At 38.3% G+C, this 23,627-nt stretch overlaps 3 protein-coding genes across 3 annotated transcripts in view; 2 read left to right on the top strand and 1 right to left on the bottom strand.

The window, feature by feature from the left end:
- LOC139718269 (cilia- and flagella-associated protein 337-like) overlaps positions 1-23,627 on the bottom strand; it is a 130,972-nt gene that overhangs the window by 45,553 nt on the left and 61,792 nt on the right. The window lies entirely within an intron of this gene.
- On the top strand, positions 4,363-11,314 carry LOC139718302 (uncharacterized). The gene has a single exon (XM_071629785.1). The coding sequence runs from the start codon at positions 5,559-5,561 to the stop codon at positions 8,352-8,354; it is 2,796 nt and encodes a 931-aa protein (XP_071485886.1). The 5' UTR covers positions 4,363-5,558; the 3' UTR covers positions 8,355-11,314.
- On the top strand, positions 12,457-22,813 carry LOC139718301 (uncharacterized). The gene has a single exon (XM_071629784.1). The coding sequence runs from the start codon at positions 15,163-15,165 to the stop codon at positions 17,956-17,958; it is 2,796 nt and encodes a 931-aa protein (XP_071485885.1). The 5' UTR covers positions 12,457-15,162; the 3' UTR covers positions 17,959-22,813.

Raw genomic sequence — 23,627 nt, 5'->3', positions numbered from 1 at the left:
GCCAATACAGAAGATTTGACAGTTTCTACTTGAGAGATTTAGTTTGACATAGTGATATCAGTGATATCAGTCAGTAAGAAATACAGATTAATTTTATTTTTGAATGCTTGCTGGTACTACGAAGTAATAATTTCAGATTTCTATCATTCAAAATTTTTTCTTTAGCAATATTATTTCAAAGGGTAAAAATAGAACACATATTTATATGAGCATATTTCTAGAGCAGCATGTAAATACTCTGTGGCCGATGGATCATCAAAAAAAAAAAACATTAAAAAAAGATTACTTCATAAATTTTTTCATCCAAGTAGTTTCAGTCATCTGTACTAGAAAAAAAACATTGGTATCAATTATGCATACATACATTTGAAACAACTTACTTGATCACATTAGATGTATATATGTATGTAAGATGTAGTATGCCACATATAGTATGCATATGTCATACGGTAATAATTGGTTCAATGTACTGCATGTTTGAATGTTAAGTACTTTGAAACATTCTGTATATATAATGTTTGATAAATAGTAATGAGGAATCGTCATTGTCATAATTATTTCTACTATCATGCAAGACGTTCACCTGTTCAATCATACCTGCAACATTTCTAATTTCATGGCAGCCAAGTCTCATAGACCAAATTAGCAGGGATGATTATGCAACTTTAATCTGTGAGACCTGAATACATGGTGTAATGTGAAATGGGCACTAGTACTCTATTCTCATGATACATTATAGATCTTGATGAAAATAACTCTATAATACCAACATGTGAGAGGGTTTTTTTCTCAATTTTTTTTTCTCTGCAAACCTTGAAGTCATTATGACATTCATCATTTTAAACGTTATCTGAATTGTAATAGAGCATTATGTGAGTACCTACTCTAGTATATATGCGAGGTTACGCTGGATAAGTTAATACTACTAATTTACCTGATGCCCACAAAAATCTACGCAAGACCTTCACTTTCACATCCCACTACGCATTTTGTCAGCAAAGAGCATGCTGATGTAGACAATAATGGTAAACGTCACCAAATATATTTCAAAAGTACACGAGTGCACCATGATATATACCTGCTGCCTATAATTGTATGTATACGTAGGCTTGAATCAAATTTGCATGTGAACATATTATAGAATGTACCCTTTTTAAAAATCTCAAATTATACGAATGGAAGCTGCTAAGATGTATCATTGGCTTTCTAGATTAAACTAGAACTGTGTCAATATCAGTTTGAAGAATAAACTTCAATATCGGTTTAAAGAATAAACTTATTTTACTGGTTCCTACTTGTTACCAGAAATGTTCTTTTTGGCATCAATGTGCTAAGATTTCGGAGTAACGAATAACGTTACAAAAATATGGTCACTCCTTGTATTTCCTCTATTTAGACCTTGCATGTATGACAAAAATTAGGGACCCCATTTCACATAATGCAAACCCTTGAGAGGCCACTTCTACCCCATTTATACACAAAGCTAGGCCGAGGAGTGCTCCTGAAGCGCTTTGACTTTAATAGGCCCCTCCTAATCTGTTCATAGACAGAGAATCACCACTTGCCCAGACCACATGCGAATCGGCTGAGAGGGGCACACCATAAATGTCATGCATGGTGACCTTCAGGTGCACCAAATACCACTTCCAGAGTGTTCTGAATGTTGGTGACCATTTATCCAGAGGTTCTCAGGGCACATCAGGAGCGCTCCTGAGCCTAAAGGCTAGAGAGGGGGGGGGGGGGGAGGGGGCGTAATTTTAGAGCACCCCCCGGTCATGACTGACTAGGTGGGTCTTCATCAGCTCGAGCTTGAAGAATAGCCCACTATTTCTGATCCAAAGAATTAGCCTGATCAGAAAATAGCCCGCTAATTTTGCACCAAATAGTGACCTATTCCGATCGGAAAATAAGCCAAAGCAATCTTGGATTTAATTGCAGAACAGCCAGCTGATTTGCAAAATAGCATGCTAATCTTAACGCGTCTTCATCAGCTCGAGCTTAAACATCGGCACTGCATGCGTTGCGCACCACGCTGGAATGTAGGCAGTCAGGTCAGAGTGTGTTCGCGCCAGCATTGAGCTTATAAACCCGACCGTGCCATGCCTGAAGCTCAAGCTGGTAAAGACGCGATTGCACATTTCAGCTGACTTCAGGCTTATTTCTCTGATCCCCCATAAGTGCGCTATTCTTCAAGCTTGAGCTCATGAAGACCCACCTACTGTTCATACAGAGCTCAGAGGGGATCAGGAGTGCCCCTAGAGGGCTCTTGATGCCCTGAATAAATGGGATGTGACAGACCTAAAGTGGCAAGATCCCTCAACAGTTTCCGAGACTACAACTGGAATGGTTCTAAAAACCCTCAGAAGACTATTGAAGGACCAAAAATTTGCCAGCAAATTTCTAAGAGATCCATGTAGGACCTTAAAGATTGCTGAAAGTTCACTGAGAGACCAATAAGACTAATGAGAGATTGTTGAAAGATTATCTGGCATACTCCCTGAGATCTTCAAGAGATCATTCAAGATCTCTGAGAGATTAGTAATGGTACCTCCATGATCTCTCAATAATCTTAAGTGACCTCCGAAAATGTGGCTATTCTTGTAAGACTGTCAGAAGATAATTATAAGACTAGCTAAACCCTTGAGTGCTCATTGACAGATCACAGAAAATCTGTGGAAAGACCTCTCAAGACCACTTTTCTTAAGAGACTGCTAATGACTCTCTTGAATTATGTCATTTTTTTTTTTTACCATAGTTTGCATTATACCATGTGCATGGTTGGCAATGCCCATGAATTTTAAAGATTACAGTAAAGCATGGCTTATGATTCCTCAAAATTAAATATTAAATCAAAAGCTTAAGACGTGCTTTTTTGTTTGTTTCTTTGTTGTTGGTTTGTTTGTTTTTGCGGGGTCATTTATGCAATTTAGGTGCATATATGTAATAAGTAATTAAGCATAATTATCCTGCTCCTCCCATAGCTGCATGGCTAACAATCTATTGTTCCTGATGCATCTACACACTGTATATAAAGATTTATTTCACTTTTAACATAAATGCACTAAACATTTGGGTTTAAATAAACAACACGTAAGTAAACATGCATGTTTAATTCTATGTAAATGTACACCTTGTACATACGGATGGTATAATTTTCATATTGTTCAATAGCAAAAATAACAACGCTTGATTCAGTCTTGTGATTGTATTTGGTTTCCAAGTCATTTGCTATTGACATCAATTGAATAGAATATTAATTTCACTCTGTACAAAGTGTCAGCTCCACTTGAAAATGTCTCAAGTTAAGTACCTTCTTGGGTTGCATATTATATCAATGTCATATTAGTGAAATTGATATTGGGCTATGCACCCTGCTCTGTGTGATGAATGAAGTGAGATCTTTTACCTGCATGAGTAGTGACTCTCTTACACATGGGATCTCCAGTTTATTGTATGTCTTATCCGAGGGACAGAGTGTTTTGTCTCTTATTCTCAATACACAAAACACTGCTCAGTAAGACTAAGCAATCAAACATTTGGCTGTGGTGGCAGACATGCTATAAACTGAGCCAACTCACCGCCCTGGATTTCAGTTGGGTAATGACAAAAATGCAAATATTACCATAAAAGGTATGTCTGAAGTATTGCAATCTTGGATGATACCCAATGATGGTTGCTATGTGATTTATAAAAATCATTAGCATTGATTAATAAATGGCCACAGCATTATCCATCATGTGAGAGGGCATTGCATGCAGCCTGTTTGCTGCAGGCAATGCAATAAATTGTAGATGTACTACTGCTAGGGCATGATTTACTCATTATGTACTAGTAACAGTTGATACCTAGCCACTATTGAACTGGAAAGGCACTTCAGTAATAAAGTTGTGTGCTATGATTGAGATTATTCCACACTTTTGATTTCAAAACAATCAAAATGATTGATTATCTTGGCAATCTATCAAAGCTTTCTTGGTATAGGTACTAGGTAGAAATTTTTGCAAGCATATTCAAAGTTTAAAATATGAATTTTGAGCCTGAAAATGCACTTGGTGGAGTCAAGTGATCTGCACATCCCTTCTTTAAATCAGTAGAACTACAAGACTTTCCTCCTGATGGTATTCATGAAATTATACATCTCCATCAATAAAGCACAGGATTCGCAAAGTTATCTTCATTGAATACATACCGGGTATTAGATATCAAAGCAACAGTTTACAGCCCTGCCTCTACCAAAAACTGAAAGTCCCATAAATCATTTATATGGCTATGAATCTGCTCTGACTGCCCAATTACATTTCTGTGTTAGAGAACACATTCTAGAATTACACCTATAATTATTTCATACAATGACTACCTCCCCAGAGGAGACATAATAGTGAGACATGCAGTGTAACTTGTAGTCATGACAACGGACCATCAATCACGGACCTTACAAAAATATTACTGTCACTGTCAATTCCTGTGCGAGATCATCGCAACTCGTGGCCTACAATTTGTTCCTGCATGCACAGCTACTTAGAGCTTTTCATTTTGCATCTGGTAACTGGAACGAGCTTGAAGACATAAAGACAAACATGGTCCTATGCACTCATTCCTGTGGCACATTGTGTGAAGAATTTATACCATTTGCTGGCCATTGCTGATCGCCTGCGGGTGTGATGAATTACAAGGGGTCTGGAACATCAGTCGTCAGTATGTGAGGAGGAGTGTGCATCCTACTCCTTGCGAAGAGAACTGTGGTGGGATCTTCGATCTGCATGCATGAGTCATTACTTTCTCTGAAATTAGACCTCCATTTCACATCTGGTCCAATTTAAGGACAGTGTTTCTGCCTCTCGCTGGACAGAAGGGAGCAGCATGATGGCAAACAAAACTGCTCATACCAGTTCGACTCACATAGCGCAAAAACCTAAAGCTTCAATCTTTAGTGCAAGACAGACTGGGATACAGTGAACGAGAAAGCCACCTCATATTGCCCTTATGCATGGTGTCACAGGAGAGCCATCTGATCAACTTAAGTGAACTTTCTGTGAGTACAACACTTGTACACTTATTCTTTCAAGACTGAGATAAGGACATTTCAACCATTGGGACAGCATGTGATTGTTGGACTAGCTTGGTAATACGGGATACTGACAGTTGAGATATGAATATCACAACTTGATACTGTTCAAGAACTAGATGGCACTTTTGTACCTCACAACCAGCAATCTGAGCATATTACATAGGCCTAGATACTATCTGCAAATATATTCCAGTCTTCTGGAGCAATCTTTCCTCACTAATGAATATGCAAATGTGCTAATAACTGCAAGAGGTCATTGCAAAATATGTTGCTGGGACTATATACTCATTGACATTTGAAATATATATGCACTCTAGAACTGGAAGCAGCTACATAGTGCTATTTGCAGTTCTGTGAATTCCTGCAGCAGCAATCTGATGATATTCCTGTAGACTGCATACATTCAACAGCTTGCTTTAATACCCTGCAGAGTTTGATAGTGCTGCCATATTTTTGCAGGAAGCTAAAGTAATACCATTTTGAGGGCACCATGACTGCCGTAAGGATGCACTCCTCAATGTGTGCTCTGTGCTGCATTCTACTGATGCTGTGGGTGGTATTCCTACTGTCGATGTCAGCTACCTCCCCACCAAACCAGACGATGTCTCTACAACGCAACTGCTGCTCCTATAATGAGACCAGCCGAGGCATCAAGGTCTACTGCAATCATTGCCATCTGAAGTCAGTTCCCCAAGACCTCCCGAACAGGACTATCACTTTAGATTTATCATACAACCTTATAACACAACTTCAAAATTACTCCTTTGCATCCCTCTGGAATCTAATCACCTTAAATTTGAGGAAGAATGCAATCTTTCATATTGAAAATGCTGCTTTCACACCTCTCATTCATCTCAAAATATTATCTCTTTCAGGAAATAAGTTGGCACAAGTTCATCCTGGGCTTTTACGTTCTAATAAGAATCTCTATCGTGTAGATTTAGGCGGTAATTTGTTTACTTCTGTGCCTTTAACTGCAATTAAAGACTTATCAAAGCTAAAGGCTATAATCTTAATGAAAAATTCAATACAATCATTTGACTTTCAGTCAGTCTCAGGGTGGAAGAGAATATCTGAAATAAACTTGTCAAGGAATGATATCAAATCCATTCCTCATCATGCTTTTTTTCCACTACAAAACAACTCCATGCACGCTTTAGACCTCAGTTATAACAAAATCACTGCAGTGACAACTGGTGTATTCTCAGACCTTGCGACTGTTAATCTTGTTTCCTTTGATGTTAATCATATTAACAAATTTGAGGTGCTCGCATTTATGGGTAACTTAAAGATTAAGAAACTGTCACTATATGGCACTTTGCTGCAGGAAATAATTCCACTTAACAGGTCTGTACGTGATGAAGTTGCCATTCCTCACATACTGAAAATTGAGTTGAGTGGCAATAGAATCATTGATATCCCTCATTATGCATTTTGGGGTTTCTATCACACAGTAAGTCTTAGCATACAGAAGAACAGGATCACAAATATTGCAAACACATCTTTTTGTGGACTCCATTCATTGCAGAGCCTGGAAATATCTGAAAATCACATTTCTTCTCTCCCACTGGGTGCATTTCACTGCAATGAAAACCTCCTCAATTTGAACATTTCCCACAATGAGATCATCATGTTGGATCCTGGCTCCTTCATGCAGCTGCCTAAGATACAACACCTTGATCTCTCCAATAACCTGATTCTCTCCTTCACATACAAAACCTGGACCACGGAAACTCTGCTCACTCTAGACATTTCTTTCAACAGTCTAGATAAACTTCCTAATGGTGTGTTATGGGGACTAAAAAATCTCAAAGTTCTAAATGTGTCTCACAACAAAATTGGAGGATATTCTCCATTTGCATTTGCACGAACACCTCATCTGCAGGAGCTGTATCTGACCTCAGAAGTCGCCTCTCTGTTAAGTGAAGTTTTCCGTGATATGACAAATCTAAAAATACTGGATCTGTCAAACACAAAACTTACACTGAATTCAACTTATCAATTTACTGGAGCTGTATCACTGCAAGAACTAAGCTTAAGTTTTAACAATTTGGATAGCAAAAGTTTGTTTGATTACAAAACAAACCATTCCTTGTTTGCTGGTCAAGCAGTGCTTCAGGGGCTTTACCTGCGGGGAAATTCCCTGAACAACTTGGAACCTGGCACCTTCAGTTCACTGGGAAACCTATCATCACTGGATCTCTCTGACTCTGAGATCAATATATTGAAACCAGGACTGTTTCAAAATTTGACTTCCCTTACAACATTGTATCTCCGGGGAAACCAAATTCAAGAGCCATCTGCACATACCCTGTATGGTCTCCACAGTCTCAGAAATCTTTTCTTTGAAAAGAGTTCAGTTCGGTCTTTGCCACTCACACTGTTCAATGACACACCTAATCTTTTTAAACTATTTTTGTCTGACAATCACCTCAGCACCATATTTCCTGGTACATTATTTCCTACCACTATACACTTAGATTTATCACAAAACCCACTCTCATGCACATGCGATTTAGCATGGTTCAGAAAGTGGGTTGAGCTAAGCAATGTTGTCCTAATGCAACAGAATAACACAATTTGCTCAAGATCATCCTTTGAAACTTTAGTCAATCATCCTTTTCTACTCTTTAATCCAGAAGAATTCTGCAGCGTAAATGTGACTCTTATAGTATCAGTTTCCTTGGTCCTTGTCATTGTGGGTTATATGGCTATAGTCGTATACTATAAGCGCTGGTGGTTTCGCTACCGGCTCTATCTCCTGAAGCTAGCCATCTTGGGATATGAGGAAGTGGAAGACAATCAACAACCAGAGGACTATAGGCACCAGCTTAACATCATGTTCTCTGATGGGGATGAAGACTGGGTCAACAATGTCATGAGACCAGCCGTGGAAGAAAGATTTCCTCAGTTTGAAAGCATTCTCTGGGGTGACGACTATCTTCACATTGGTATGTACTTAGTAGACGCTATCCATCATGCCCTGGAAAACAGCTTCAAGACTGCTCTTGTGATCAGCAACGAGTCGGTGGAGGAGCAATGGTTTATGACCAAGATTCGCTTGGCCTTAGAACATATCAATGAAACCAAATTGGACAAAGTTATTCTGATCTTCAAGGAGCATGTTGAAGACGACCAACTTCCCTATCTTGTACGGCTCTTCCTGAGCGCTAACAGACCGTACTTGGAATGGGAAGAAGATGAATACAGACAGGATTTGTTTTGGGCCAAGCTCGAGAAGAACTTCAGATCAAACAAGGTGATAAACAATGCAATTCCTGTATAGAGAACACAGTTAAATTAATTTGCAGTATCTCTGGTGTTAGTAATAGACAAATAGGATTATGTACAATAGGTGAAAAACCTGGAAAATTCCTATCAAATTGAAGGTGAATCTTCACCACACAGCAACTTCATTGACTTACTCTGACTAATGTAATAAAAAATGGAAACTACACATGCATGAATACAGCATGTCTTTTGCTACATTGAATAAACTGAGTAGATTACATGAACAGATCTAGAGAAAGCACAAACTCAATGAAGTGACAAACAAAGTCAAAACACCCTGGAAGTCCACACTTTCTACTTTAGAGATTTAGTTTGACATAGAGACCTCAGTGACATCAATCAGCAAGAAATACAAATTCATTTTATTTCTGAATGCTTGCTGGTACTACTGAAAGTAATAATTTCAGATTTCTATCATTCAAAATATGAAAAATTATTTCTTTTAAGCAACATTATTTCAAAGGGTAAAAATAGAACACATATTTATATCAGCATATTTCTAGACCAGCATGTGAATACTCTGTGGCCTGATGGATCATTAAAAAAAAAAAAAATCATTTAAAAAAAGTTACTTCACAAATATTTTCATCCAAGTAGTTTCAGTCATCTGTACTGAAAAAAAAAACAACAAACATTGGTGTTGATTATGCATACATACATTTGGAACAACTTACTTGATTACATTAGATGTGTATATTTGTAAGACGTAGTATGCCACATTCAGTATGTATGTATGTCATACGGTAATAAGTGGTTCAATGTACTGCATGCTGTGGAATGTTAAGTACTTTGAAACATTCTGTATGTATAATGTTTGATAAATGGTGACGAGTAATCGTCCTCGTCATACTTATTTCTACTATCATGCAAGCCATTCACCTGTTCAATCATACCTGCAAAATATCTAATTTCATTGCAGCCAAGTCTCACAGACCAAATTAGCAGGGCTAATTGTGCAACTTTAATCTGTGAGACCTGAATACAGGGTGTAATGTGAAATGGGCACTAGTACTCTATTCTCATGTTACAATACATGTATAGATCTTGATGGGAATAGCTCTACAATACCAACATGTGAGAGGGTTTGTTTTTTTCTCGATTTTTTTTTTCTCTGCAAACCTTGAAATCATTATGACATTCATCATCTTAAACGTTATCTGAATTGTAATAGAGCATTATGTGTCTGAGTACCTACTTTAGTATATGTGAGGTTATGATGGATCAGTTACTATGCTGGATTAGTTAATAAACTACTACCTGATGCCCACAAAAATCGATGCAAGATCTTCACTTTCACAACTCACTATGCATTTTGTCAGCAAAGAGCATGTTGATGTAAACAATAATGGTAAACGTCGCCAAATATATTTCAAAAGCTGCAGTACACGAGTGCACCATGATATATACCTGCTGCCTATAATTGTATGTAGGCTTGAATCAAATTTGCATGGGTACATATTGTAGAATGTATCCTTTTTAAAAATCTAAAATTATATGAATGGAAGCTGTAAGATGTATCATTGGTTTTGTTCATTAAACTTGAACTGTGTCAATATCAGTTTAAAGAATAAATTTATTTTACTGGTTCCTACTTGTTACCAGAAATGTTCTTTTTGGCATCAATGTGCTGAGTTTTGGGAATAGCGTGAAAGACAAAAATATGGTCACTTTATGTATTTCCTCTATTTAGCCCTTGTGTGACATAAATGAGGGACCCTATTCTGCATAAAGCAAACCCTTGAGAGGCCACTTATACCCCATTTATACACAAAGCTGGGCCGAGGAGTGCTCCTGAAACGCTTTGACTTTAATAGGCCCCTCTAAATCTGTTCATAGACGGAGAATCACCACTTGCTCAGACCACATGCAAATCGGCTGAGAGGGGCACACTTCCGGTGCACCAAATACCACTTCCAGGGGGGCATTTCATGAAGGAACTTGTCGGATAAAATGTCCGACAAGTCAGTCATATCCGACAAGTTCAGAGAAACCAGCCAATCTGACTAAAGAATTTCTCAAAACTTGTCGGATATAATTGACTTGTCAGATATTTTATCTGACATGTTCCTTCATGAAATGCCCCCCCTGATCAAGTGCTCTAAATGTTGGTGACCATTTATCAAGAGGTTAGGGCACATCAGGAGCACTCTTGAGCCTAAAGGCTGGAGAGGGGAGGGGGTCATAATTTTAGAGCACCCCAGGTCGTGACTGACAGTTCGTACAGAGCTCAGAGGGGATCAGGAGTGCCCCTGGAGGGCTCTTGATGCCCTGTATAAATGGGATGTGAGAGACCCAAAGTGGCAAGATCCCTCAACCTGTTTCCGAGACCAGATAAAAAAAGTGTCTATGTGGAATGGTTCTAAGAACCCTCAAAAGATTATTGAAGAATCAAAAATTAATTTGCTAGCAAATTTTTCAGAGATCTACGTGGGACCTTGAAAATTGCTGAAAGTTCACTGAGAGACCACTAAGACTACTGTGAGAGATCACTGAAAGATCATCTGGCATACTCCCTGAGATCTTCTAGAGATTATGATTTATTCAAGATCTCTGAGAGATTAGTCTTTCAATGGTTCCTCAATGATCTCTCAATAATATTTAGTGACCTCCAAAAATGTGGCTTCTTGCAAGACTAACAGAAGATAAATATACGACTAGCAAAACCCTTGAGTGCTCATTGAGAGATTGCAGAAAGACTGTGGAAAGACCACAGAAGACCACTTTTTTGAAGAGACCGCTGAAGACATTCTTGAATTACGTCATTTTTTTTAATACCATGTGCATGGTTGGCAATGCTCATGCGTTTTAAAGATTACAGCAAAGCATGGCTTATGACCCCTGAAATTAGATTTAAATCAAAAGCTTTAAGGCATAATTTACCATTTGTATCATAGATGACACACAAATCCAGCATTAGTGCTTTAGATAGTTCTAAAATGTGAGTTAGAAACAGAAACTACTGTAAAAAAAAAAAAAAAATGAATTCGTATAATCGATGTTAAGTATTGTTAAGTACACAAAATGTGAAAAATAGATTTAACAAAAATGTTTCCAGATCTCCTCATATTTTAGGCCTTATTGTAAAAATTTTATATGGTAGAATGTTATGTGATACAACAGACCTGCACATATGCATCAAATGTGAAATCATGAACATTTTTGAAATCACTGTTCCCAGAGGTAAACAGGACTTATAAGACGTGCTGTTTTGTTGTTTTGTTTGTTTTGTTTTTTCGCGGGGTCATTTATGCAATTTAGGTGCATATGAAATTAGTAATTATGCAAAAGTATTCTGCTCTTCCTATAGCTGCATGGCTAACAACCTATTGTTCCTGAAGCATCTACCACACTGTATGCAAAGGTTTATTTCATTTTTGATAATGCACTACTGTAAAGCATGATATTTTCACGGCACGAAATTTTCGCAAATTGAAGCCTTCTTCGCGGCACTAAATATTCATGAGCTGCCTCTAACATTCAATATGTAAAGTGTAGACAAGAACTTTCATGTGCATTTTCACTCTGTACAAAGTGTCAGCTCCACTTGAAAATGTCTCAAGTTATGTACCTTCTTGGGTTGCATATTACATCAATGTCATATTAGTCAAGGATGCCAGTGGCAAATTGCTCTTGGGCCGGAAATTTTTTTTGTGAACGAAACTGATGTGCGCGAAGCGCACATCACGAGCGCGAAGCGCGAAGTCCCTTTGGCTGGGGTCCAGGGCCCGCTCAAGGGCCCTGGAAGCTCTGGGGTTCTTAGATGCTCTCTGGTGCAATCTGAGCATTTCTGAGGGCTCTTCTTTCCTCAAATCTAATCCAGAGAAATGAATTTGTAGCAAAAATAAAGAAGTCCTAGTGCCGTAAACTCTGTAGTTTTGCTTCGTTCAGCTGACTCGATCGACTCACCATACTCTCTCAGCGCTGTAGCTACAGCGAGAGCGCAGCATGATCCATGCACCGCAGTATACATCGCCTAGAATTAGAAACACCACATGTTGTTCGATCGCGATTGCACGTGCTGGTATAACGCTTTCTAGACAATAATGTGGTCGTATTCTAGAAAAAAAAAAATTTGTAGCAAAAATAAAGAAGTCCTAGTGCCGTAAAATCCGTAGTTTTGCTTCGTTCAGCCGACTCAATCGACTCACCACACCGTCTCAGCGCTGTTGCTATAGCGAGAGCGCAGTATGATTCCTGCACCGCGACCGCACATACTAGTAGTACATCGCATAGAAACACCACACACTGTTCGATCGCTATCATCGCACGTGTTGCATGTCCCATGGCCCAGCTAGCAGCAGCAACATCGCGCTAGTTTTGCATGACAGTCGTTTTGTGATATTCTCATGCCCAAGTATATGCGAAACATACTACGGAAATCGTGAAAGTGAATGTCCCGTAAGTTTAGATGATCATATTTTTTCGTTTTTCTTTCTTTCTTTCTTTGTTTCTTTCTCGTGTTTTCCGGCTTTCCCACACAGACGGAAATAATATCATGAAGCCGGAAATTGGACACCAAAATATGAAAAAGCCGGAATTCCGGCTATTGCCGGAAAACTGGCATCCCTGATTAGTGAAATTGATATTGGGCTATGCACCCTGCTCTGTGTGATGAATGAAGTGAGATCTTTTACCTGCATGAGTAGTGACTCTCTTACACATGGGATCTCCAGTTTATTGTATGTCTTATCCGAGGGACAGAGTGTTTTGTCTCTTATTCTCAATACACAAAACACTGCTCGGTAAGACTAAGCAATCAAACATTTGGCTGTGGTGGCAGACATGCTATAAACTGAGCCAACTCACCGCCCTGGATTTCAGTTGGGTAATGACAAAAATGCAAATATTACCATAAAAGGTATGTCTGAAGTATTGCAATCTTGGATGATACACAATGATGGTTGCTATGTGATTTATAAAAATCATTAGCATTGATTAGTAAATGGCCACAGCATAATCCATCATGCGAGAGGGTATTGCATGCTGCCTGTTTGCTGCAGGCAATGCAATACATTGTAGATGTACTACTGCTAGGGCATGATTCAATCATTATGTACTAGTAACAGTTGATACCTAGCCACTATTGAACTGGACAGGCACTTCAGTAATAAAGTCATGTGCTATGATTGAAATTATTCCACACTTTTGATTTCAAAACGATCAAAATGATTGATTATCTTGGCAATCTATCACAGCTTTCTTGGTAGGTACTAGGTAGAAATTTTTGCAAGCATATTCAAAGTTTAAAATATGAATTTTGAGCCTGAAAATGCACTTGGTGGAGTCAAGTGATCTGCACATCCCTTCTTTAAATCATGTAGAACTATGAGACTTTCCTCCTGATGGTATTCATGAAATTAAATCTCCATCAATAAAGCACAGGATTCGCAAAGTAATCTTTATTGAATACACATACCGGGTATTAGATATCAAAGCAACAGTTTACAGCCCTGCCTCTACCAAAAACTGAAAGTCTCATAAATGATTTATTTGGCGAATGAATCTGCTCTGACTGCGCAATAACATTTCTGTGTTAGAGAACACATTCTAGAATTACACCTATAATTATTTCATACACTGACTACCTCCCCACAGGAGACACAATAGTGAGACATGCAGTGCAACTTGTAGTCATGACAACGGACCATCAATCTCGGACCTTACAAAAATATTATTGTCACTGTCAATTCCTGTGCGAGGTCATTGCAACTCCTGGCTTAATACCTGTTCCTGCACGCACAGCTACTTAACTTTAGAGCTTTCCATTTTGCATCTGGTAACTGGAACAAGCTTAAAGACATAAAAACAAACATGGTCCTATGCACTCATTCCTGTGGCACATTGTGTGAAGAATTTATACCATTTGCTGGCCCTTGCTGATCACCTGCGGGTGTGATGAATTACAAGGGGTCTGGAACATCAGTCGTCTGTGTGTAGGGAGGGACCATTTTGAGTGTGCATCCTACTCCTTGCGAAGAGGAATGTGGTGGGATCTTCTGCATACATGAGTCAAGACTTCTTCTTGAATCAGACCTCCATTTCACATCTGGTCCAATTTAAGGACAGTGTTTTTGCCTCTCGCTAGACGGAAGGGTGCAGCGTGATGGCAGACAAAACTGCTCATACCAGTTCGACTCACATAGCGCAAAAACCTAAAGCTTCAATCTTTAGTGCAAGACAGACTGGGATACAGTGAACGAGAAAGCCACCTCATATTGCCCTTATGCATGGTGTCACAAGAGTGCAATCTGATCGACTTAAGCGAACTTTCTGTGAGTACAACACTTGTACACTTATTCTTTCAAGACTGAGATAAGGACATTTCAACCATTGGGTCAGCATGTGATTGTTGGACTAGCTTAGTAATACTGGATACTGACAGTTAAGATATGAATATATCACAACATGATACTGTTCAAGAACTAGATGACATTTTTGTACCTCACAACCAGCAATCTGAGCATATTACATAGGCCTAGATACTCTCTGCAAACATATTCCAGTCTTCTATCAGAGCAATCTTTCCTCACTAATGAATATGCAGGTGTGCCAATAACTGCAAGAGGTCATTGCAAAATATGCTGCTGGGACTATATACTCATTGACATTTGAAATATATATGCACTCTAGAACTGGAAGCAGCTACATAGTGCTATTTGGAGTTCTGTGAATTCCTGACGCAGCAATCTGATGATATTCCTGTAGACTGCGAACATTCAACAGCTTGCTTTAATACCCTGCGGAGTTTGCTAGTGCTGTCATATTTTTGCAGGAAGCTAAAGTAATACCATTTTGAGGGCACCATGACTGCCATAAGGATGCACTCCTCAATATGTGCTCTGTGCTGCATTCTACTGATGCTGTGGGTGGTGTTCCTACTGTCGATGTCAGCTGCCTCCCCACCAAACCAGATGATGTCTCTCCAACGCAACTGCTGCTCCTATGAAGAGACCAGCCGAGTCATCAAGGTCTACTGCAATCATTGCCATCTGAAGTCAGTTCCCCAAGACCTCCCAAACAGGACGATCACTTTAGATTTATCATACAACCTTATAACGCAATTACAAAATTACTCCTTTGCACCCATCTGGAATCTAGTCACCTTAAATTTGAAGAAAAATGCAATCTTTCATATTGAAAATGCTGCTTTCACACCTCTCATTCATCTCAAAATATTATCTCTTTCAGGAAATAAGTTGACACAAATTCAGCCTGGGTTACTATGTTCTAATAAGAATCTCGGTCTCTTAGATTTAGGAAATAACTTGTTTACTTTTGTACCTGTAACTGCAATAAAAAACTTATCAAACTTAGAGACATTGATTCTAATGAAAAATTCAATACAATCCTTTGATTTTCAGTCAGTTTCACGGTGGAAGAAAATATCTGAAATAAACTTGTCATTGAATAATATTATATCCATTCCTCATCATGCTTTTCTGCCATTACAAAATAACTCCCTGCGCATTTTAGACCTCAAGTATAACAAAATAAATGAAGTGACACCTGGGGTATTCTCGGACCTCACAACCGTTAATTCACTTTTACTTGATGTTAATCATATTAACAAATTTGAAGTGCTAGCATTCATGGGCAGCTTAAAGATTAAGAAACTGACCCTAATTGGCACTTTGCTAAAGGAGATAATTCCACTGAACAAGTCTACATGTGATACAGTTCCCATACCTCACATAATGAAAATTGAGTTGACTGGCAATGAAATAGTTGAAATCCCTCACTATGCATTTTGTGGTTTTTATCACACTGTAAGTCTTTTGATACAGAAGAACAGGATCACAAATATTGCAAACACATCTTTTTGTGGACTTCATTCATTGCAAATCCTGGACATATCTGAAAATCATATTTCTTCTCTGCCACTGGGTGCATTTCACTGCAATGAAAACCTCCTCCAGTTGAACATTTCCCATAATAAAATTCTCATATTGCATCCTGGCTCCTTCATACAGCTGTCTATGATACAACACCTTGATCTATCTAATAACATGATTTTCTCCTGCAATTACAGACTTTGGACCACTAAAACTCTGCTCACTTTAGACATCTCTTTCAATAGTTTAGATAAAATTCCTCACAGCATGTTAAGGGGACTCACAAATCTCAAAGTTCTAACTGTGTCTCACAACAAGATTAGAGGATATTCTCCTTTTTTATTTGCACACACACCAAATTTGCAAGAGTTGTATCTGATCTCAGAAGAAGCGTCTTACCTGTGTGAAAATTTCCGTGACATGACTTACTTACAAATACTGGATCTGTCATATACAAAACTTGCATTGAATTCCACACATCAGTTTACTGGAGCCGAGTCACTGCAAAAACTTCATTTGCGTTTCAACAATTTAGGAAGTGAAAGTTTGTTTGATACCCAAACAAACCATTCCTTGTTTGCTGGTCAAGCAGTACTCCAGGGGCTGTACCTGCAGGGAAATTCCTTGAACAACATGGAACCTGGAACCTTCAGTTCACTGACAAGCCTGAAATCCTTGGATATCTCTGACTCTGAGATCAAAGTACTGAAACCAGGACTATTTAACAATTTGACTTCCTTGACAACATTGTATCTAAGGGGTAACCCAATTAAAGAGCCATCTGCAAATACCCTGTATGGTCTCCACAGTCTCAGAACTCTTTTCTTTGAAAAGAGTTCAGTTAGGTCTTTGCCAATCACACTGTTCAATGACACACCTCATCTTTTTAAACTATTTCTATCTGAGAATCACCTCAGCACCATATTTCCTGGTACATTATTTCCTACCACTATACACTTAGATTTATCACAAAACCCACTCTCATGCACATGCGATTTAGCATGGTTCAGAAAGTGGGTTGAGCTAAGCAATGTTGTCCTTATGCAATCAAATAAGACTGTTTGCTCAAGATCCTCTTTTGAAACTTTAGTCAATCATCCTTTTCTACTCTTTGATCCTCAAGAATTCTGTAGCTTAAATGTGACTCTTATAGTATCAGTTTCCCTGGTCCTTGTCATTGTGGGTTATATGGCTATAGTCGTATACTATAAGCGCTGGTGGTTTCGCTACCGGCTCTATCTCCTGAAGCTAGCCATCTTGGGATATGAGGAAGTGGAAGACAATCAACAACCAGAGGACTATAGGCACCAGCTTAATATCATGTTCTCTGATGGGGATGAAGACTGGGTCAACAATGTCATGAGACCAGCCGTGGAAGAAAGATTTCCTCAGTTTGATAGCATTCTCTGGGGTGACGACTATCTTCACATTGGTATGTACTTAGTAGACGCTATCCATCATGCCCTAGAAAACAGCTTCAAGACAGCTCTTGTGATAAGCAATGAGTCGGTGGAGGAGCAATGGTTTATGACCAAGATTCGCTTGGCCTTAGAACATATCAATGAAACCAAATTGGACAAAGTGATTCTGATCTTCAAGGAGGATGTTGAAGATGACCAACTTCCCTATCTTGTACGGCTCTTCCTGAGCGCTAACAGACCGTACTTGGAATGGGAAGAAGATGAATACAGACAGGATTTGTTTTGGGCCAAGCTTGAGAAGAACTTCAGATCAAACAAGGTGATAAATAATGCAATTCCTGTATAGAGAATACAGCTCCATTAATTTGCAGTATCTCTGGTGTTAGAAATTGACAAATAGGGTTATGTACAATAGGTGAAAAACCTGGAAAATTCCCATTAAATTGAAGGGACATAATCTTCAACACACAGAAAGTTCATTGACTTACTCTAACTATTGTAATTAAAATTGCAAACTATATACATGCATGAATACAGCATGTCTTTTGCTACATTGAATAAACTGAGTAGATTACATGAAGAGATCTAGAGAATGCACAAAGTCAATGAAGTGACAAACCAAGTCAAACTTGGCAACACCCTGGAAGTCCACACTTAATTGTCCAAAATTACTCTATATATTCAACAAAAAGGTTCAAAATAAGACTTTGTCTTACCTCAGTCAACCTTCCCCAAATCTCTGTAACAACACTAGGGAGTGTTGGGAGGGGGGGGGGGGGGGTATCGCCTTGCAGTTGAAAACCCACTTGCAGACTTGGTAATATTGATGAACCTTTCCCAATGACTTAGTATTGATTTCATGATCCTCGAGAGCTATTCATAAAATCTTTCTGCCCCCATTGTTGGGTTCGAAGGCGCTTCACCTGACACAATAGACACCAAAGGAAAGGGAAGGCAGTTAGGTGCCATAATGTATCAAGCCACAAATCAAGACTTCATACCACCGCTCTCCCACGACGCATAGATTGCACGATTCCACTGTGTACACCCTGCATTACTTGAAGGTGAAACCGCCGTATTGACTTCAGTCAAATACCAACTCTACACCCGCTTCAGGCTCAACTGAACCCCCACATAGTTTGTAGTAGGTACAAGGTCTCACTCTCCATTGAAAGGAAGCCAAAGACAGTGGTAAAATGATGTGCACAGCTAATATCAATAACCCTTATGTTGAAATGCAGTTGATGCTGAGGCTTGGTTAACCCTACTATATTCTGACCTCTGTTAAATGCCAGACATTGATGAATCTCACAAGAATCTTCCAGTGAGTTGGAAGAATGTATCACCGTGCATATAAATCAAATTTCCTACCTAATAGGTAAGATGATAATGGGAATTAAAGATATAAAAAAAAATCCAAGATTAAAACCTCTCTTGTTGAACAGATTTGTGCACTTCTGTCACTGATTCACAGCACAATATAATTTAAGGATATGACCAGTGGACAATTTCTTTATCTAGTTCTATCATCACCACAATTTTGGGATGAAAAGGAAAGGTGTGAATAACCTGAATAGGTCTGATGAATCATGAACCAGAAAATTCCTTTTTCCCCCCTTGCTAAAAATATACATAATATACTTGTCCTTTTTTGTCCTTTGTTTTACTTTTCTGGGAAGTTATTGTGAAGGTCTGAAAATGAGTATGAAGATGTACTGATTTTGGAACAACACCAGGGATCACGATAACCATGTGGCCTGTGATTTTGTGTCCACACGCGATTAAGAATTATCATCGGTTTTCACATCACTTGCAAAAATTAATTTTGTAAAACTGTTATTTTTGCATTTGTGTGAACAGCCCTTGGTAATAAAGTTAACCTTAAACAATGATTGCGAGATATATTTCCTGTATCTCCTCTTGGCACTCTGTTCTATCCTACCCTAATTGTGAAATCAACTTTAAAAAGAATAACAGACCTATTGTGAGAGTTTATGTACAAAATATGCGTATGCTACTGGATCAACACTCCTCTGTCTTCACTATGCAAAGATCTGCTGTCAGCCATTAACAATGTATGTTACATCCTCATCAAAGATGAATTTATAGCAGTTACTTCCTTTTCTTCGTTGCGTGAGAATCCACTATAAAAACAAATCTAATGAGCTCTTGACTGAAACCTTAGAAAATTAAATTACCTGGCACTTTCTCTCAGTGGATACAGATGGCACTACTTTCTTTTTTTTACACATAGGGCAACTGCCATGTGAATAGCGCCCTAGCTACATCTACATATGTGGCAAAAAGTCTGTCAACGGGTTTTTTTTTTTTTTCTGCAGAGATTTTTTTTTTCTCTCCTCTCTCTTTGCTATTTCTCTATTTTTGGGGCGCTGAACATGTATCCTATTACAACAGAAAAAGAAATCTTTGATAACTGCTCCTTATTCAGTGTGTATCAACAAAAAAGGTAATCCAACTTTGGAGGATTACTATTTCATAATCGTCAACTGTAGAAAGCGCAATGTTGATTGTGAGGAAAGAGGAACTCTTTCCCTTTCTATTGGTATCTAATTATGTTGACAAATGACATCTTAAGTGATCATAACTACATTAATGACTGTTTTAGACATGGGTACACTCATATTTATCAACAGAGAGAAATGCCTTTTTAACTGTTTGAATGTAAGAAATGCATGACTGATGATACGGTATAAAATGTATACTGTGCAAACTAGTAAGACAGCTTGGTTTGTTGGTTGGTGGTTGGTTGTTAAGTTGTCTATTTCTCTGGTGTATTGGGGGTTTCTGCTTTACGTTAAATTACAAAATTTACCTGTATTTGTGCTTTTGTTAAATTATGAAATTTACCTGTATTTGTGCTTTCATAAGAACAGATGCAAATTGAAAAATAGCACAGACTCTGTGAAATCTGGACATTAGAATGCAGAAAGGAAATATGATGCAAAAGACATTCCCACAGAGAGGACAACACAGTGGTTCCCCATATCATGATTATAGTTATGTAAAACACATATCTAGATGTCTCTTCGGATTGCTGAAAATTAGCCTCTGTAACAAATAATTCCTCAATTTTGTTTTGTTGTTGTTGTTTTGTTTTTTTTTGCAACATATGCTACTATGTGAACACTGAGTGAAGTTCATAAATTAAAAGAATACAGAAATAAGGACACATCAAGCAATATGTACCAGAGAAACATGTGAATGTCTGTAATCTGCAATCATTTTAAATGTGTAGATTTGTAAGGTAAGCATTATGCTATATATTTGATTGTATGTCATATGTAAATATTTGCTTCAATACACTGTTTGAATTTTAATGGCTTTGAAACACTTCGGACAGTAACATTTGATATGCTAATATACAATGTATTACATGTTCATGATGAATCCTCCTCATCTTCATTCTTATCATCATTCAAGACATTTTGTTTCTTGAAAATACAAAATCAATTTCAGCCGAGTCTTACAGAGTGAATTAGCAGTCCTCACACAATGGAGTCATATGGGGCACTCTCTATATATAATGAGAAATCTTGTCAGGAATAGGTCTTCTTGGAATAGGAGGTTTTTATTCCCTGGTTTTCTTTTTCCTGCAACCTATGATATCATTATGGCGTTCGGCATCAAAAAAGTTATCTGAATTGTGTCACAGCAGTTTCTATAATTTGTGAGTACCAAAATTATGTATTCAAATAAGGAGTTAAATTTAACAAACTAATTATAATTACTACCTTGAAATGTTACACATTTGAACTGACATCATGCATATCCACAAAATATGCATGAATTACTTGACTGTGAACTCATTACACACTGTTAGCAAAGAGGATATGTTGACGTTGGCAAGAAGGCTAAAGTCTTCAAACATTAATTGAAGGGAGCAGTACACTGTTAATTATATCGTCTTCTACAGACAATTGGTCATGTTCTGTAAAAGTGGAATGGATATTTTTGCCAAACTAATTTTTCATGCTCTGCCGTGTAAGAAGATTGTAGCATATTTTTAATTCTGCAGAATCAAGACAACTACTGGAACATATGGCAAGGAAAAATTTTTGTGTGTTTTTGTTTTTGCACTAGTTTCTCGTTGCGCGAAATGGGCAAAAATTTGAACACCACAAAAATTTTCACTTTTACAGTATACGTTTGATTTAAATTTTGCACGGACAAATTGTATATTGTAGAATGTTATAATTGTCTCTTTTTCCAATTCTAGATATTCGTAACTGTGACAACAAAAGCTATTAAGATGTGTTTGATTCTTAATTGACTTAAAAATGTATCAATACCACAGTCTCGTATAAAACAAACACATTATATTGGGTCCTTTCTGTTATCACAAATTTTCTTTCTGGCATTGATGTAGTGATTAAGTATTGGGAAAAGTAGTAAAAACTAAAATGTTTGTTTTGTGTTTCCTTTTTGAAGCCTTGTGTGATGCAATAAAATGTAAATATGTCACAGAACTAATTTGATTAAATCCAATTTGGCCACGCATTGAAGTTGTTCTACTGTCCAGTCATCAGATCTCTTCTTTTTAACTGTTCAGCCATACAAGGAAATCTCACGATATGAAATCAATTCCTGAAATTTACACATAAAAAGGCACGCAACGCTAACTTTTTGTTTGGCCCTCAAGTGCAGAATTGATATATAAACTCTACTTGTCAGAGTTTGTCAGTTTGTTTGTTTGTTCCTTTTCCATCTGAGAAGATGGCTGGATAGCCCACATTCAGCTATGTTAAGCTGGTCTTCCATGGGGTCCAGTTGGATGTGAGGTGGGGGACCACTTCACCAGGTTAAACACCCTGCTCTTTGCGATGAATGAATGAAGCAGGATCATTTACGTGCATGAGTTGCTACTCTCTCATACACGGGACCTCCATTTAATGTTCTATCTGAGGGACAGATTGTTTTGCCTCTTGCTAGAGGGGACGGTATGCCTACACACAACATTGCTCAGTCCAGACTTGGGTTTGAACCTGGGCCGCGTGATCGTGAGGCAAGAGTCAAGTGTTCTGTACATCCATCCTTGCAAAAATGTAGGACAAACACAACAAACTTTCCTCCTGATGGTATTATTGAAATGAATTCTTCCCCATTAATATAAACATTGCAACTACAAAGTGTAGTAACAAAAAAAGAGATCTCCATTAGTCACGATACATTCCAGCCATCAGAGCTACAGTTTTTTAAGTCCTGCCTTCACCAGAACTGAAACTGCGATAAATCATTTCTGGTAGACAAGACTCATGCACTGACATTTGAGGCAGCCATTTGTATAGATGATTAACCAGCTATGCACTTTCGATTATTGCTTTATGCAAATTGGCATTGGATGTGATAAAATGCATAGTCATATTTCCAATCCTATTTGTGTGTCAGAGAACACTGTGAATTACACTTATGATGTGCTAGTGAAACTGCTATGGAGTGCATTATGTAAACTGACCATCAATCAAGGACCTGGAAACAATGAGAAACTGAATACTCCCTGTGCTAGTAGGTCACAGACAACTTGTGGACAACTATAACCTCCAGGGCTCTACAATGGTACCTGTAAAGCAGCGCTTCTACATCATTCTACATCTGGTAACTGCTACAGCTTTAAGACCTACTTACAAACATGGTTCCATGTTTTCATTTTTATGGCTCATTTTGAAGAAATGATATCACTTGCTGGCCATCGCTGCATGATCACCTGGGCTTTAACTGCAAGGGGTCCACAGCATCAGTTGCCTGTGTGTGGGATGGTCTACCGCACTTCAAGTGTGCACCCTACTATTTGCAACAAGAAGTGTGGCGGGACCTTTAATGTGCAGGACTAAAGACTCTTTCAAACGTTAGACCTCCATTTCATCTCAGCTGGACTCAGAGAGCCTGACCCCAAGCCACACAGTCTTGCTTACAAGATTGACATGTGAACTAACCACAGAGTCACGCCAATTTCGTCATACAACTGCACATGTAGTCATAGGAGTGACTTATTGGACA

This window comes from Diadema antillarum, unplaced genomic scaffold, assembly GCF_040938485.1.
Source record: "Diadema antillarum isolate AM-2024a unplaced genomic scaffold, OU_Dant_1.0 scf00000092, whole genome shotgun sequence".
NCBI classification, from domain to species: domain Eukaryota; kingdom Metazoa; phylum Echinodermata; class Echinoidea; order Diadematoida; family Diadematidae; genus Diadema; species Diadema antillarum.
The sequence above is the reverse complement of the archived record's forward strand: the minus strand, read 5'-3'. Positions and strand labels throughout refer to the sequence as shown.

Excerpts from the sequence above, each read along its gene's own strand:
- LOC139718302 (XM_071629785.1), top strand. The coding sequence starts at position 5,559 with ATGACTGCCGTAAGGATGCACTCCTCAATGTGTGCTCTGTGCTGCATT.
- LOC139718301 (XM_071629784.1), top strand. The coding sequence starts at position 15,163 with ATGACTGCCATAAGGATGCACTCCTCAATATGTGCTCTGTGCTGCATT.